The sequence below is a fragment of the Cavia porcellus genome, unplaced genomic scaffold, assembly GCF_034190915.1.
Source record: "Cavia porcellus strain 051 isolate PalLab524CR breed Dunkin Hartley unplaced genomic scaffold, mCavPor4.1 scaffold_2, whole genome shotgun sequence".
Lineage (NCBI taxonomy): Eukaryota > Metazoa > Chordata > Mammalia > Rodentia > Caviidae > Cavia > Cavia porcellus.
This window is the reverse complement of record NW_026947485.1, coordinates 20,078,333-20,096,565: the sequence shown is the minus strand read 5'-3', so window position 1 is coordinate 20,096,565 and position 18,233 is coordinate 20,078,333. Positions and strand designations below refer to the sequence as shown.

Here is an 18,233-nt window from a genome sequence, read left to right as displayed (position 1 = left end):
AGTGGCTTGGTGTCTTCAGTCCTCTCCACATCTTTCTGCCTGTAAAAATACAAGTAGCAATACATGTAAGGTTATTTTTGCATTGGAAATTTATTTGGTAAAGTCATAAGAGACAAAAGAGGTTTCTTTGTCTTGCCATAATTAATATGCTCAGGATATCACTGTTTTATTTATGATTAATAAAGCACATTAAAATGTATAGCAGATACTTTTCTTAAGCGTTTGTGATAATTTCTAGTAGCATGTGTAATTTCCTCAAATTATGTTCTGATTAACAAATTTAAGATTAAATCACATTATTTTTCTTAAAACCAACAGATTGTACTTTAATGAAATCTGTGAAAATTTTTGCTTATACTTCAGAAACTTGTTCAGAAGTACAACTTTATGAACTATTTATTTTGAAGACAACTTCAGAAATATGGTTTGTTTTAAGGCTTTCCTTTAATGTTAAAGTATACTTTTCACAAATGGATAAAATCATCAGTCTTACATAAATACATGTAGTTACTTATTAAGAATTTTCTTTAATTCATTAACGAGGAAACTAGGCAGATGTTACAACTGGTTCAAAATTGAATCCAGAGAAATACAAACTTCTGTATAATAAAAAGGAATGCTGTCGTGAATGTGAAAACAGGAAAAACTAGGATTTCCGTGGAGGAGTCAATTGAATCTCCACCAGAGAGAATTTATTTGCATATTTATAGGAAGAAATTATTTTGTATTGCTTATTAACTATCTATAACTTTTAGAGTTGTGGAAGAGTTCAGGATCCACATCCGTCTAATCTGTAAGGGTCTTCTCTAAGCAATATATTTTTCCACTGGAGCCACTCAGTAAGCTCTTTTGTTTGTTCTGAATTTTCTTACAATGTTGGGGTAGTGTTCCCACTGCCTCGCTTAAATCCAGGCTGTCCTTCCTGCCAACTCTAACGCTGTTCTGACTTGTAATCACAAAAACATAAATGCAGTTGAGACTTAGACTAGTAGTTGAACTTCTTAAATTGATGGGAAGTATTGGCATGTTTTCAACCTGTCAACAGAAACCGTGGCAGAATGATCTGAGTCATGTGCTGCCCCATGGCATGAAAATTCTATTGACTGCCGAGAGCCACTTCAGACTGTCTCCCAAGGCTTCCTGTTAACTTTCCATTGTTCTCTTATGTAATATTCTACACACTCTAATTGATGCGTGTTCTTGCTCTGGCTTGCTAGCTTGTGCTCTTTCTTGCTCCCAATTTTCAAATTCTACCCAAAGGTCCCATTAAGACAACTTTTTTACTAAGTTACAGTGACTGGAGAGGGTTAGGATGGCTAGATATGCTGAAGATAATCTGGTATTTTCAGCTTATATTCTATTTTTGAGTTTTAAAATAATGAGCTGGTAAGAGTGGCATCGAGGTTGTCTGCACCCAGCTCAAAAGTGTCACCAGGCAAGACCCACTTTTTCTTCCCGTCCCCTGGAGACTCGATGGCTTCTTTCGGGCCAGTGGCTGAATTCTTTCAGGAATGCTTCTCTCTTTCTGTTGAGTTGCAGTGTAAAAGTCTACGATTTTTTTTCCTTCCTTGTTATTTTGGAAATTGGTTATGTCACCGTTTCCTGGCTTTTATGCTGCTTTTGAGAAGCCCTCTAATTTATACACTGTATCCCTTTGAAAGTAATCTGCCTTTTTTTTTTCCTTAATGCTTACGTTTTCTTTCTCATGGTTGTTTAGTGTCTGTGATGTGTCTAGACATGGATTTGTGTTTTTTCTCCTTGCTTTGGATTTACAGTCTTTCATGAACTTTGATTCATGTCTTTTTATTCTAGAACATTCGGAACTCCTATATGATTGAATTTTGATTTTTTGCACCATTTCTTATCCAAACAATTTTTTTTGCCCTCACCTTATGAGTTATTATATGTATGTTAGATCTTTTAATCCTCTTTTCATGTTTCTTGATTCTTCCACAATACCGTATTTTTGTATGCTGCATCTTGGCTCATCTGTTTTCTACTTCGTTCACTGTTTAACTGTGTCTAATGTTCTGTTTAAGGGTTTTCAACTTTTTAAATATTTTTCAATTCTTTGGAGTTTTTTAAGTGTTCTTTTTTTCAGATATGACTAGCCCTTCTGTTTTTGATTTTACATTTCTGTTTTTTAATATTTAAATTATACATTGTAGCTAATTATGTTTTTAGGCTTTTGTCCAAATTTTCATTTCTTTTCACATCTGCTGAGGATTTGTTTCCGCCTTTGCTTTATAATTTGAATTTTAAGCACATACTTGGCAGGACTTTATCAGGAAGAACCCTTTGCGTATGGGATAAGGGTTTGTCTGAAGCATGAATTTGTGTTCCTTCTGCCAGTGATTCCAAGCACTTCACCAACTTGGAACAACTTTATGTTAATCTTGGTTTGAGGTTTTGCAGATCCTATGGTAATGTTAAGTCAAACCGTAAATCTACCTGAAGCTAACCTGATCATTATAACTTCTCAAAAGCAACCATCCCTGTTCCTTAGACCCAGTGCCAAGACTGACAGTCCTGGTTTCCTGTCTTCCTGTGCGTGTGGGTTTTGTTTCTGGTTGTTTTTTTAAATGATAGCACCGTTCTTCATATTCCTCTTTTAACCGAGTAGCACAGACTTAAGGATTCTAGTTCCTCATTCTTTATCATGTGTTAAAAACAAACACAAAATTAGAGCCTCTTGTTATACCAAAGCAAATCTGACCATCTTAATTTCCTTTGTTTCTCGCTATTATGATGTTTGTTACTCCTAGGAAAGTTTGCTGTCTGTATTGTCCTACTTTTAAAAGGCAGTAACATAAAGTTATGTCTTGCATTTCTTGTTCCTTTTTTTTAAAACTGAAAACATTTTCCAAGATAGCGTCATTGCCACCTTGCCAAAAATGGTAGTATTTTCATCTTTCTAAGTATGAATTATTCATATTGTTCTGTATAATTATGTCAAGAGATGACTAGTAACATAGATTTCTTATAAGGGAAGTGATGATAAGAGTAAAGTAAATTAAAACATTGAAATGACCCAAAAGGTGAGTGAGAATCATTTTTATGACTAATGCACTATCATGTACCCTAAGAATTTCCCGTAATTGCATGAATTGAAAACGAGGTGGCATCAGCCAAGCAGACTTCTAAAGACTTGTTCTTAGGGGGAGATGCTTGATAAATTCCGTGTGCATCTTTCTTTCCTCAGCTATTTGCAGGTGTTATCATCTCCTTTCTATTTAACTTCTTTTTATAGTATTTTTATTTTTTTTAACTTTTTATCGGTACCGGGGATCGAACTCACGACTGCCTGCTTGCAAGGCAGGTGCTTATGCTGCTGAGCTAAATCCCCAGCCCCTCTATTTAACTTCTAACATTCTATCTCTGTTTCTGTACCCCAAGTTTATTCCTCAGTATATGGAATCCATTTTTTTCCTTTGTTCTTTGTTTTTTAACCTCTGAGTATTATTTTAAAATCTCCTGTGACTTCCTGATTTACAGGTTAAATTATTTTTGGGTCTGTTTCATAAAGAACTGTATTGGCCTTGGTTCTAGGTTCCTAGGAAGAAGAGTCTGAGTACTTGGAATTGTCCGAGGAATAGTAGAATTTTTGTTCTTCCCAAGCCCCTTGAATAACACCTAGAGTTTATTCTAGTGAGATAATGTGACTTGGGATGCACACTGATCTGGTAACCACTGCCACCACAGATAGCTTATAGGATGTTTGAGCACTCCAGAGAATTGTCTCTTGTGCTCTGTGCCTTCAGGCCCACCCCTAACTGTGACAATCCTATGTTCTCTTCCTGTATTTTTCCTCTTCCACAGTACCATATAAATGGAATCATATAGTGGGCTAATTTTGGAGACTATTTTTTCACTTTGCTTTATGCATTTGCAATGTATACATTTTTAATTCCCTTTAATCTATTGGTATCTTCTAAGTCTCATATGATTTGCCCTTTCTCCTGAATTCCAGACCTTTCATACTCAACTTTCCACTTGACAGAACCTTGCATTTGCCTTTCTCAATGTCTGTGGCGTCTTGTGCATGTTTGAATTTGTTAATCCTCTTTAATGTCTTGCCTTGAATTTTATTCTATAAGCTAGAAGGGAGTGGCATTGATTCCTCACACTCTTCTGCTTTCCAATCAGATTTAGATTTTTGGAAAGATGAGTAGGTTAAGAGAATGTCTTTAAGTGAGATTAAAAGTTAGTTTGGAAACTGTAGTAATGGCCCCGTTGAGAGGTAATGAAGGCCTATCTAAGCCCTCAGGACTGAGAGGAGGGTAGAGAATGTTTAGGGAGCTGGATTGTCTGGACTTGATTTATGCGAGCCAAGAGGAACTGAGACACATGCATCTTGTGTTTCTCTATGCCTTTCCTTTTGCTGCTGGAAGACCTCATGATTTCTTCTCCTGAGATCTCTGCTTCTGCCTTCCCCCACCTTCCCTATGTATCTCCGAGGTTCTATGAGATTAAAGTTTAGATATTGGCTTGCTTCCTGCATTTTGCATATGTACCTTTGGAAACTGTATTTATGTAAGAGATTTAACTGCCCGGGGCTTCTTAAGCACTAGTTCGTGGTACCTTTTACAGCTTTATCTCTTTAGACAAGATTTTCTGCATTTGTCTTCTACATTCTGTTAAATCTGGAGTACTTAAAACAACAAGGACTTTTGTGCTTGAGAGCAGACTCCAAATGGTTGAATAGTGATAGGGCTCAGTGTTTCTGGGCTTTTGCATCATTGACATTTTAAGATAGTTCTTTGTTGTGGATGACAGTCCTGTGCTCTGTTGGGTGGTCATTTCCTGTTTACTTCCTCAGGTCCTGTTGAAAACCACTAATGTGGCAAGGCTATGAATTTGAAGAGAGAATGTAACTGTTCAAGTTTTAAGCATGAGGGTTTATCATTATTCCTTAAAAAGGTGAATAGTAATAACTTAATGAGCAATTGAGTATAATGTGAGTGTAAAAATGGCTCAGGTTATTTTGTTGAACAGGTTAAAAATCTGTAGTATTGGTTGAGTGTTACAGAACACTTAAAACCAAAGGACTTTTCATAGACATAACTTCTTGTATAGTAAATGAGTTTTTAGTTAGAAAAAATATAAGCCATTTTCACTATATCTCTTGAGAAATAATGAAATGTACGTAATTAGAAACACTGATAGCAGAGTGTATCTTTGTAATCTCTGGATTCTGCAACATGACTATATTTAGCACTGATTAATAGCACCGTGGAAATCCTATTAAAGTTCATACGTGTGCATTTGCAAGATTATGCTTTTCTACTACCTAGGTTTCATGCCATGTTTTCTGGGCATGTATTTTAGAATACAAATGGAAAATCACTTGGCAGATTTTTGACTCTGTGTTTGGAAATTCGACTTTAAGTAGTATTAAGTACAGCTAATCACTTGTGTTTGATTGTAATCAGTGTGCTGAAAATCAGATTTATTTCTGTGTGGGGGTGAGGTAATGATCTTTCCTGGGTGATTAGTGTCCTTATCATTATTGGAGAGGAACTTCGATATTGATTTAAATCCTAGGCTAATGAGACAATTCTGTGGCAATGTGTGGGAAAATTTTAGGCTTCTTTTGTCAAGTTAAAATACCCAGAGTGAGCTATTTTCTGGACTGCCATGGAATGAAGTGAATCTTGATGTGTTTTTGATGTTGGAAAAGCTACTGCTTGATAAGCTTTTATTTGACTTTATTTAAACTACCTCTGTGCTTCTATGCATCACCTTTAAATAAAGTCAGAACAAGGGGGTCAAAAACGATGAGTATATCTAGGAATGAAAATGAAATGATGTTTGTTATTACATAATTCTTGATCACTTCAGAATGGGAGAAAATGATAACAACTTTTAATTTCTAGGAATTAGGATGGAAGAAATGGAAGCCTTTCTATTCTTTTTTTGTTGCATATGTACTTTTAGCAGTGTTTGGTAAAGTAATAAAAATAATTTGAGCATTGGTTTTACTAGAACACTTCTATTTCTGGGCTGGTAGGTTGTTTATTCAATTTATTTATCAAAAAGGGGATAGCATATTTCACATTTTTATAAAATATTTCTCAAACCTCCTAATTATCAGTGGTTAGCTTTGAAGGTGCCATGTTCTGTAAACATTTATTAAGTAATCTTTAAATGAGACAACTCACGAAGTAAAACCATAATTATGTGGTTGGAGGATTTTTGTTGTACATTGTTCTAATTAACTAGAATATAGACCCCTGAGGAGGAATTCATGTTAGCATGTGCTGTGTGGATGGATCGTAGGTATTGTTCAATTTTGCTTCCAAAAAAATAAAGGAGGTATGGTCAGTCCTTCTGCATTTTATTATTTATATCTGTGATGATTTTCGGTCATTGACATGTGTAAGTACTTTAATAGATTAGCTGGAGAGGCAAGTAATCACTATGGTGCTGTGTTATTAAGATTCTGTTCAGAACTTACTAGGCTAATACCTAAGGAGACACTTCTATTTGATGACTTGGGGATGATACTTCTTAGAACTTTCTGGTAGCTAATGTTTTGTCAGTAATTGGTGTTGTCCATATTTGGGTCACAGTCTTGATATTTCAATTTTCACAAAATATCATACAACTAAGGGTTCATTGCTCGTGTTTGTTTCTGAGGTCCTCTAACAGAATCCTCTATGGAGTCCTGCCTGGTAGCAGTAGCATCTCTCTTGGGTGTGTTTATACCTAGGGGCTAGGTGAATAGAAGTCAGAAGGATTAGCACAAGATCTGTCTTCCTGGGTCTTTTGTTCAGTGAACCCCTGGAGCTGCTGGTACCTTGTGTGAGAAATTCACAGCTCTTAGTATTGTTTCATTTTTCCTACTGATCTTGAGGCTTTCATAGAACCAGAACCTAATTACTGGAATTTACCAATTCTGCCATCATGGTATCTGAATTGTGGATGGATTCTGTTCTGGAAAATCTAGTTTTCATTAATCAAGGCAGAAGCCTGAAAATATACCCTTTAGAGATTTTTTAAAAAATATTGATAGGTGGAGAACTTCGGAAATCTTAATGTCTCCTTATAGTAAATGGAATGTAATCATTAACTTTGAAACTATGTCTTCCCAGTCTCACTTAACTTCCCACCCATTAGGTAAACATTACTGGAAATTTATTGCTCCTTTGCATTTATCTTTAGTTACATACAATATATCCCAAAAGAATATACTGGTTAAGTTTGCATGAATTTTAACTTAAGTTTTATATATATTTTGACATTTCTTGTAGCATATATTTAGGGAAATGATTTCATGTAAATATGTAAAGCTGCCTCATTTATCATCACTACTGTGTAAATCACAATTCACTTGTTTTAGAGATGACTTTTAAAGTTTTCAATAATGCAGATGCTGTTGTTTAAACTTTGTTATATATCTATGTCTTTTGGTGCTGGTGTGCAAGGGTTGCTCCAGAGTGATATACAGTGGTTATCTCCTTCATATGATACGGGATTTCTTTCAAAACTTACATTGCTATAATGCCTGCATAGTTTGTAACAGGAATTTGAGCTGTCCTCTGCCTGTACTATCAGTGTGTATTTCCCAGTACAAAAGGTGTGGTTAACATGTACAGTGAATGGTAAAATTTTCAAAAAATCTTTGATAGTAAAAGACCATTACCATTAATCGCCTTCAGAATTACTCCCTCTTACTGTGAACACGCTTATTCCATCATTGTTGACTTGGTAGCAGCTATGGAATTCTCTTTAGAGAGTGTTTCTTATGAGTTGCGATAAAAAAACAGTGCGATGAATGCTACTGCCCAATGCTGTCCAGCAGACAGGAAAGCTTGTAAAAATACCGCAGTGTGTCCTTACTCACCTTTAATGGATGTGGTACCATGCAACTTCTGGCTCTTCCCCAAAGTCAAAATGACCATGAAAGGTAAATGGTTTGAATCAGTCGGGACACTGAGGTAGCCAGGACAGCAGAACCAGGTATTTATGAAGAAGAACTTTCAGGACTGATTGAGAAAGTAGCATAAAGAGTGGAGAAAGGCTATTCATGCAGAAGAGTGGGTATTTTGATGGATATTAATAACAGTGTTTTTTACTATAATAAATTTTTAAAATTAAACATTCACCATGTTTGGATAATACCTCAGAGTTAATGGGAAGTTCTTTCTCTCTGCAGTTTAAATTAGCATTTTGTTAATAGACTGGACATTTTAAAACATATTTATGGGTTTAATTATGTTTATAAAATGTCCATGTCAGTCTTTTGTCCTGTATCTATTTTTAAAACACTGACTTATTGGAATTATATATGTGGGACACTAATGCTTGAAATATACTATGACATATACTTTGTTTTATATGTGGCATTTTGTGGTGAAAGTACTTTGTTTTAACAGTAACAATTACTAATGTTTCTTACAGCTTTTGTTAGTATATTTTTATAGAGAATTTTTCTTACAGTGATGCCATGAAGATATCAATTTTTTTCTTTTAAAATCTTTTATAAGAATATAAAATTCAAAACTGTATCTCTTTGGACTGTATGGATGAGTAAGAGACTGATTTCATTTTTTCTTTCTCCTTTTTTGTCCTTCCTTTTTTCCTGCTTTGCTCTGTCCACCCATCTATCTTTTTTCCTCCCTTCCTTCTCCTCGCCTGCCTGCCTCTAGATAACTTGCTATCCCAGGGACATCTGTGGAATAATCTCTTCCCCTGTGACCTGCACTGGCACCTCAGTTGTTTACTGAGTTCTGCATATGCCTGAGTCTGTTGCTACTCTTATTATTAGTCTATTTTTCTTCCCCAATTTCACAAATACAGCTATTTATTGATTTTTTGTAATTGCTACATCAAGTACCTCATCATCAGAGGTTCTGACAAAGTACACTCTTTTTAGTGCACTTCTTAAACTAACGCTGTGGTCTAATTTTCCTTCATGCTATTCATATTTCTGTGCATATGTACCTTCAAACGTTAGAAACTTTTTGACATTTTGAAAATAGTAGTTTGCTCAACCATACATCCACGCAGCAAACACTTGAGAAACCATACTTCAGGAAGTTTTTTGTTTGCCTCTCACATTTTTTTCTGAAACTTGGGGCTCATCAGCTCCAATATTTTTCAGAATTATAACTTGTATTATTGCCTAGTTTTCAGTTATGTTCTCTAGACCTTAAGATCTTTGACAAGAACAGTTACTCTATTTGTGTGAATCCTTAGAACTTCCAAGTATATACTGCAAAGAAATGTTTGGTTAATAAGTAAATCAATGAAAGAATGCGTTTGGGGGAAAAGCTATATAATTAAGAACCAATATTCTTAATCAGACTATCTAGGGAGAGAGACTGTGTATCCTTGGCATATCTTATGCTTTTTATTGTTCTACAGAGGTGTATGAGAGAAGTTATTTTTATTTAAGCCGTGTCATTCTTTCAAAGTAATATGAAACAGTGAATAGTCCTGATTTTGTTGTAATGAGAACTTGTTAGGAAGTTTTTATGACAGGGATTGTGCCAAAATTAGTATCAAAGATACTTTTATTCATCAGGGAACTGATATGTAGGAAATAAGTACAGAGCATATTTATAGCACTTTAATGTCTTTATGATCAGTCCCTGGCACCACCACTGCCCCACAGCACACAGCTGTCAACCTTTCAGAACAAGGATTACCTTATTATATCAACTGCTAGAGTGTAGGAATATAGCTGTAGTCCAATTTCTTTAAGGTAATTAATATAAATCTATCATATGAACTAAATAATTGAGTGAAAATGGGACAAAACTATGGGTTTTCTGGGTATAAATTTTGAACTCTTTGTTAAATATACTGCAGTTTAATTTTAAACAGATTTTTTTTCATTTCATTTTTGGCTTATTCATTGCTACCATATAGAAATAAAATTGATTTTTGTGTATTGAACTTGTTTTATGCATACTTTTTGAATTTGTTAATTCCAAGTTCTTTAAGGAGTTCCTAAGTGGGCGTTATATACAAGATGATGCTATAATCAAATAGAGATAATTCTTTTTTTGGATAGCCTTTATTAATTTTTTTTAGTTAATTGTTCTGGCTAGATCTTCTGTTACACTGCTTAATGAAAGTGGTGACTGGATTTTCTTTTATCTTGATCATGAGTGAACAACATTCAGTCTTTCACTTGTGTATGGTCTTAGCTATGGGATTTTCATAGATGCTCTTTATCAGATTAAGTTGTCTTCTGTTTCTAATTTGTATTTTTTATTCCTGAAAGATGGTTGGATTTTGTGCAGAGTTTTCTGCATATATTGAAATGTTTGTGTGCTTTACCCTTTATTCTATTAATATGGTGTATTACATTGATTTTTTTAGTATGTTAAATCAATCTGGAATCCTGGAATAAATCCTATTCGGTCATGGTTTGTAATACTTTCTATATGTTGCTCAATATGGTTTGTAAGTATAGTCAGCCCTCCATATCCTTAAGTTCCACATTATAGATTCAACCAACTGTGAATGGGAAATATTTGGATAAAACCTACATCTGTGCCAAACATGTGCGGACTTTTCTTGTCCTTCCCTAAATAATATAATGTAACAACTATTTACATCCCATTTACATTGTTTTAGGAGTCATAAATAATCTGTGATTTAAAGTATATGAAAATATGTGTATAAAATCCTTTGGAGTTTGAATATAATTATGTACATTTTCATATACTTAGATAAATAAGATTCTCATACATACAGGCATTTCTGAAATTAATACCTTTAGGATACAGAGACTTTTGGAGGGATTTTTTTGCATATATATTCATAAGAGATATTAATGTGTAGTTTTCTTTCCTTGTGATAGCTTTGATTGGTTTTGGTACCAGGGTCTTTCAAAAAAAGTTGGGAATTATTTCCTCTCTCACTTTTCTTTGGAAAAGTTTTGTGAGGAATTACTGTTTTTCTTCAAATTTTTGGCATAGTTAACCAGTGAACCATGTAGATCTGAACATCATTTTGAATAGTTTTTAAGGTGCCATTTTAGTTTCCTTGCCATAAGTCTACTCAAAGATTCCATTCTTGAGTTAGTTTTGATAGGTTATCTTTCAAGGAATTTTGTCATCTGTTCTCTCATTGGTTGGACTATAGTTGCTCATAGTTTTATATTTGTTGCTTCTTTAAGGTTGGTGGAATTGTCACTATTTGTATTTCTGATTTCATTAATTTGTTGTCTTCTTTTTTTTGAGACTAGTTAAAAGTTTCTCAGTTTTTTCTCCAAAATTGTATTTTAGTTGTTTTTCTTTTCTTTTTAAAAGATGAAAACAGAAATCAGTGATTTGCTACTTATGTTTTCTTTAGATTTTCTTTCCAGCATCTCAAGATGGAAACTTATATTTTTAACTTGTGAGTTTTTTTTTGCTTAAGTATTTGTTGTTATAAAATTTTTTTCTAACTTCTACTTTAGCTGTGTTTTTTAAGTATTTATACATTGCTTGTGTTTTTATTTCAATTTTTTCTAATAATGTGCTTTTCAATTTTTAAATTTCCCAATTTTCTGTTATTTCTCCTTTTAGTTTATTTTAAGAAGAAACCAACTTAGCATAATTCTTATCCTTTAAATTTTATTGCGTGTTTGTGGGGGCTTAGAAAATTGTCTCTCCTACAGAACGTTCCATATGCACTTAAGAACCTGTGAGTGGTATATTCAGTAGATGTCTGATAAGTTAATTTGTCTTTTAGTGATTTTCAAATACTGGATTTCTATGTTGGTATGTCATTGATCTATCACTTTTAAATGTGGGATACTGATGTTGCCAACTGTTTTTGAATTGTTGATTTTTTTCACTCAATTGTCAGTTTTTCTTCCTGTGTCTTGGGGGATCTTTTAAGTGAATATGTTTAATTCTTCAATCTTCCTGGTAAACATCATTTTCATTGTATAGTAGTAGTTTTAAAATTGCATGTATTTATAATAGTATGTCTACATTTTTCTTATGGTTACAACTTGCGTTTGTATCTTTTTTTAGTCCTTTATTTTCTGCCCTTTGGTCTGTTTACATCTCAGTAGTGTATCCTTTACGTAGCAGTTGGAGTTGGATTTTTATATCCAGTTTGACCATCTCTGTCTTTTCATTGTTTATTCATACATATGTATCAAGTACTTGAATTTTTTGTCTATAAGTTTGTGTGTGTGTGTGCCATATGTCTTTACTATTTTTTTTGCATTAAATGGATATTTTCTTTTTCTTTTTTTTATTTAGAGAAAAAAAGCAAAACAGAAAAAAAGGATAGAAATAGTACTGAATTTCAAAAAGAAAGTAAGAAATCACTAGTTGATAAATTACATATTGTTATATTAGAAGTAGTTGTTCAAGTCACAAAAATCAAAACATAAAAAGTGGACAATCAAACAATGACAGTACAAACCATTCTGTTTGATGAATAAGTGGATATTTCTATTGAAACACTTTAATTCTTTTAATTATGTTCTTAAATTTTTGACTTACATGTTTTTGTGTTGCTGTAGAACCCATATTATACATGTTAACATGAATTAGAATTTGGCTGTCTAATTCAGTGAGTTATAGGGGCATTACTATTATCAATGGAGATTTCTTTTACTTTTTTATGTTATTATGCAGTTATATACACCTGTGTTAGAAACTCCAGTCTAAATTACAGACTATCATTATTAGTTTCTATCATCCTTTGTGGATGAAAAAAGTGAATGAGTGTATTTGTTTGTAGCTAGCTTTTTGTTTGCCATTAGTTTACTTACTGTTACGTATTTGTTACCAAACATTGTCTTCTTCTCTTACTTATTTTGTGCTTTTTTTGTTAAATATGTTACAATCTAGTATATGATAGGCTGATCATATACGTATATATTGTTTCATTCAGTTGCTAATTGAATTAGTTAATACTGCATAAGAAGGGAGAAATAATGCATTTACAATCTTCTAAAATTATACATTCGTTTTAATGGTGTGCTTTGCTTTTTGTGGCCCAGAATTGCCATTTGGGTTTAATTTCTTTTAGTTTGCAAAACATTTTATGTTTTCTTGTAAGATGAATTTTCTAGCGAAACATTTTGTTCACTTTCTATGAACTTTTGAGATTTTAGTTTTGAGGATATTGAAATCTTTAATATTCACCGCTAAAATAAAATGTCATCCTAATGCTTTATACTTTTCAATATTTCTGTTGGGAAGTCAGTTGTTAATCTTTATCAGTAATTTGTTGATGATACATTTTGAAAGCAATAAAATGACTTTTGTTTGCTTTTGGCTTTCACTGTTTTACTAAATGTGTCTAGTTATGAATTTCTTTGTGTTTACTTTACTTGGAGTTTATTGTGCTCCTTGAAATGCAGGATTTTCCATATTTTTCTGGGAAATTTTCTCTCCTAATTAAAATGTTTTATGGCTCTTGCCCTTTCTCCTTTTCTTTTGATGCTTCCAATACAAAACTGGTGTGCTGTTGGTATCCTGTGTTCTTTGGAATCTGTGCACTTTTCTTTTTGACTCTATTCTTTGGATTGCATGATCTCTATTGATGCAGGTTTCCGTTTACTGTGGTTTAGATCTAGAATGTCTCCCAGAAGGCTCCCGTGTTCGGGGTTTGGCTTTTGGAAGGTGATTGGCTCCTGCGGGTGCTACATTCATTGATAAGGTACTGGAGAGTCCGAAGCTGAATGTGCTGTGCGGAGTGAAGGTCTTTCGGGAAGAGGCGGTCACCGGGGCTGTGACCCTCCCTAGTTACTCTTTTCTCTTGCTCCTTCCCAGCTGCCATGGATTGTACAGCTTTTCTCTGCCAAAGCCCTCCCCTGTGTCCTTCCTGCACTTAGCTGATGATGGACTGAATCTTCCCCAAACTATGAGTCAAAATAAACCCTCCTCCTTAAATTGTGGGTGTTGAGTGTTCTGTCAAGTGAGAAAAGGGTGACTCAGATATAATTCATTGATTCTTTTCTAGTTCAAGGCTATTATTGAACTACTCTAGAAAAGTGTTCAGTTATTGAAGTTCTTTAAACATTTTACTGTTTTAAAATTTCAATAGTGAGATCGTATTGATATTGTCATATCTTTCTTTACTTCAAGTATGATTTTCTTTAGTTCTTGAATGTTTTGATAACAGCTAATTTGAAGTCTTTATCTGCTAAATTTGACGTGTTGGCCTTTGCACAGGCAGTTTCTATATCTTGTTTCCAGTTCTCCCTGTCTCCTGTGTATGGACCATACTTTTCTCCTTAGATGCAATTTTTTTGTTGTTGTTAAAAATGGGGTATTTTAGAAAAATATTTTTGATGTCCAGGTACTGATTCTATAACTCCTCCCTTTTAAACACTTATACTTGGTTGCTTACTTGTTTATAACTTGGCCAGCCTATTTTAGTTGAATGTTTTTTATTTATTTGTTACTTTTCAGAGAGCAGGAACTTGGACACCTACATAGTCACATTGGAATGACAGCGGGTTTGGCAGGGCTCTTGCCCTGACCTCTCATGCTGTCTGGCCCTGTTGGTACCAGCCTCACTGTTAAACTCCTTTCATTGCCTGCAGTTGCTCAACTTTATATACATTTTTGATGACGCCTGAGGCATAATCACTGTATAATGTCATCCAGTTAAACTCTGGCCCCTTTGTTGGGGTAGTTTTGAGGTCAGTATTTGAGACTGGCCCTGACACTAGAAGTGTTCTTGTTGACTGTATTTTTCTTTGTCTTTTCTGGTAAGCTAGATGCTCTGTAAGTGAGCTTTTTTATTTTCATATAGATACCACTTATGGTAATTGGTTACCATATGATCTACCCTTTAAATGAACGCCTTTAGGGTTGAATTTTCCCTCTATCCTGTCTCAAGTACACTGAGCTCTTTTGCAGAGCTTCATAGATCACTGAGACCATTGCTCCTCCTCTCTGTCAGATCTTTATATTACTGCTTTAGTCTGTGGGTGGGCGCAATGTCCTGTTTCTCTTTAAAAGTGATGAGTTTGTTGTGATCAAGGTGCTGAATGGGAGCAGCAGAAGACTGGCTGTCTCCTTGCTTCTCTCCTCCTTTCTTAGCATGTGTACAAGCTAGGAACTTCTTGTTCAAATCTCCCTGGGTGTCAACCTTTGTATCATGCTGCTAAAGAGAATGTGAAATAATAGCACCTTGCCTCTTCTTCTGGGCCTTTGGGAGAGAGGGAGCCTTGTATTTTAGTTGTACCTACCCCAGCTATGGCTTCTGCCATGCTGAGCTGGGTGGGGGATAAAAGACAAAGGTCATGGCTCAAGTGTCACACTTTTTTGAAGCCAAAATTTGGAAGATGTTCTTGTTTAAGTGTTTTTTCTTAGGGGCTTAAATTCTCAGGGGTTTAAATTGTTGTTTTAAAAATATCTTTTGCTAGTTTTGCTGGTATAAAAGTCTGCTAAACTTCTCATACTGACATTTTCAACATCTCACGTTCTCTTTTAGTGAAGTTTTTAAGAATTCATGGCCTGGTGTCTAATTTTAGGATTATCCCAGTAGTTACATTAGACATTTCATGTTTTCCTTAAAAAGCAGTGCAAAAGAAGCACACGTGCTTCCTTCCTATCTTCTAACCCCTACCAGGTGTCAGTTTTGGCCAACTGGACTTGTTCTTTGTCTACTTTTCACCTAGTTGGACTCCATTTCTTGTCTCCGTCCCAGCTGCCTCATTTTTGCATTTATGCCTGCTCCAAATTTCCACTTGAGGCACTGGAAATGGTGATGCAATTTGTAAACTGTCTGCTTGGCTCATACATCAGCTTTGATTTTCAGCCAGTCCCTTAGCTTGTATAAACCAGCATGTGGACTGTATCTTGCTCAGATGTTGGTCTCTTCAAAAGCATACTTGTTCTTTTAGGATGCTGGTTTTGTTTACTGTGATGCTCATGTAACAGTTGTATGAAAGAAAGGACATTTGTGAGTCAATGTAAGGTGTGGCCAACAGAAACTTATTTTAAGGGAACTTCATCACGGCTCCTCTCTAGTAATAACATTCAAGGCTGCATTACAAATGAAACCCCATTAAAAATAAAGGGACAATTGTCAGACACGTTGGTGTCTCTTTATAGATTTAGATGCAATAATTATTAGATGCAATCATTAATGAGACAGCTTTCATCATATTAATGGAAGTCAATGGATACGTTGCCTGGGGAGGCTTTGTGTGGAGGGTATGTCTGAAAGGAACTGTTTCTCAAAGGAGTTAGAGTGAGACCTAGATTCATTGTCATTTAGGTTGTTTAGAGATCTTGGGGAGTTTGTTTCCTTAAATTATGTAATGTTTAAATTATATGTTCTAAATACAACTAATTAGTAAACATCAGTCTGTAACTTATTTCATTTGTTTCAAAACAGCCTCTTTGTTCTTCCCATCTTCAGAGAACACACACTTTCATGTTAGTGTTTGTGTTAGTCGGCTCTTCGTTGATGTGACTCAATATCTGAGAAAAACAATTTAAAGGAGGGAAGGATTATTTTGGCTAGAGGTTTCTGTTCATGGTTGACCAGCTCCATTGTTTTAGGCCTCTGGCAAGGCAGCTGAATCATGACTAAAAAGTGGCAGGAGAAAGATGCCCACCTCACGGCAGCCAGAAAGTTGATGGCCTGAGAGAGGAAAGGCACAGCCTTCCAAGGTGTGCTCTCGGTGACACACCTCCTTCAACTGACCCAGCCTCCCAACAGACCAGTAAGCTCTGAACTCATCAGTGTACTAATTCATTGATGAGGTCAGTGCCCTCATGATCCAACCTCTTCTGTAGGATGACTATGACCACATCAGAGATCAAGCCCTCAGTGTGAGTCTTAGAGGAATACTTCACATTTAAGCCGTAACAGTATCCTTTGATGGTATTTGGTGTGAGTAACTTGTGAGGAAAAGGATTTTGAATCTGTTATGAGAGTCACAATTTTTACTTTGTAGAGTATGGAAGGACAACATTTAAATTACTCCTTGGTCTGAGATAATACTTTGAGTTGTGAACTAAGCAAACTTTGTTCAGATACTATTTTGAGATAAGTGGTTGAAGATATACATGACATTTATTATTGAAAGTGAGGTTACAAAATTTGTAGTTTTTCTTTAAAAATGCTCTGTAGTTGAAATAAGTATGTTATTTGCCTGTTTTTCTTTTTTTGTTTCTTCAGGCTGCGGGAGCAGTTCGACCTCTCGTATCTACGGTCATCAGTCCCTCTACTGAAGGTTGCTTAGACCACTCGTTAGAACGTGCCAGATACAGAGCAAGTGAAATGCCACAGGCATTTCTATTTGATGTGATCTATGAAGCCTATCAGCGGGTAAGAATCTTGAGTTTTTAAAGAAGGTGGTATTATGTCGTATTTCCTGAACCATGTACACATTTAGAGAATTTCTACGAAAACACATGGTGTATAGTTGTACTCATAGGCTAAGATTTATTGCCATGAAGTCATAAGGATATGCATCTTGATCAGAAGAGAGATATGGACAGTCTGCAGGAATTCATCTGGGGGCTTCCTTATCCTTTCTTCCTCCCCTAACAGGACGCAAGGCATGATCAATCCAGAGAAAATGCAGCAACATGTGTGCAGTGTTTCTCCCAAGGACACCGTTTAGAGACTTAGTGCACAGGTGTTTATTGGGGTTGGTTGCATAGATACCCTCTGGCTAGCATGTACAAACATTCTATTCTCTGAAGGAAAGCAGATGTTCAGCATAAACAGTGCTATGCATGCAGACAGTCCAGGCATAGTGAACCATTCCCATCCATTAACTATCAAGTGCTAACCCATGGCCTGTCTTGGAAACCTGTCTTCCTAAGCACAGTAGTCTCAGTTTTACTATGATAAATGTTTTGCATCACTACCTAGACATTTTAGCTAAAACTGTAATTAAAGATAAGTAATTTCTTAAAGTTGTTAAACATTTTTTGATGTTACTATCATATTTTTGGATTTTCTTCTTCTGTTTGGGAATGCTTCTGGACTTACATAATTTTATTACTATATATTTACATATTTGAGTAGACAGCTATTAAATGTCATGCATGTATTGGGCTTGTCAGGAAACTTCTAAATGTAGTAGATTAGAGCAATCTGCTCTGTGCTATGGTGATGTTAGGCAATCAGCAAATAATTTGAGATAGACTTAGGATTACAGGGTAAGGATAATATGAATATTGATGTTTTATCAGAAGACTGTAATAGGTATGATTTGGACAGAGGGTTATTTATACATTGCATACATTGAATTATAACTCAGTAATCTTGACTCCAGCAGTTACTGTTTTACTGTC

The 18,233-nt window shown here is 35.0% G+C and overlaps 1 protein-coding gene across 2 annotated transcripts in view; it reads left to right on the top strand.

Moving 5' to 3' along the window:
* Positions 1-18,233, top strand: part of Crppa (CDP-L-ribitol pyrophosphorylase A) — a 270,573-nt gene that overhangs the window by 9,738 nt on the left and 242,602 nt on the right. For both annotated transcript variants that reach the window (XM_063239034.1, XM_023565081.2), the window contains exon 3: positions 17,107-17,256. In XM_063239034.1, coding sequence (XP_063095104.1) covers positions 17,107-17,256 — 150 coding nt within the window. The remainder of the gene's footprint in view (positions 1-17,106; positions 17,257-18,233) is intronic.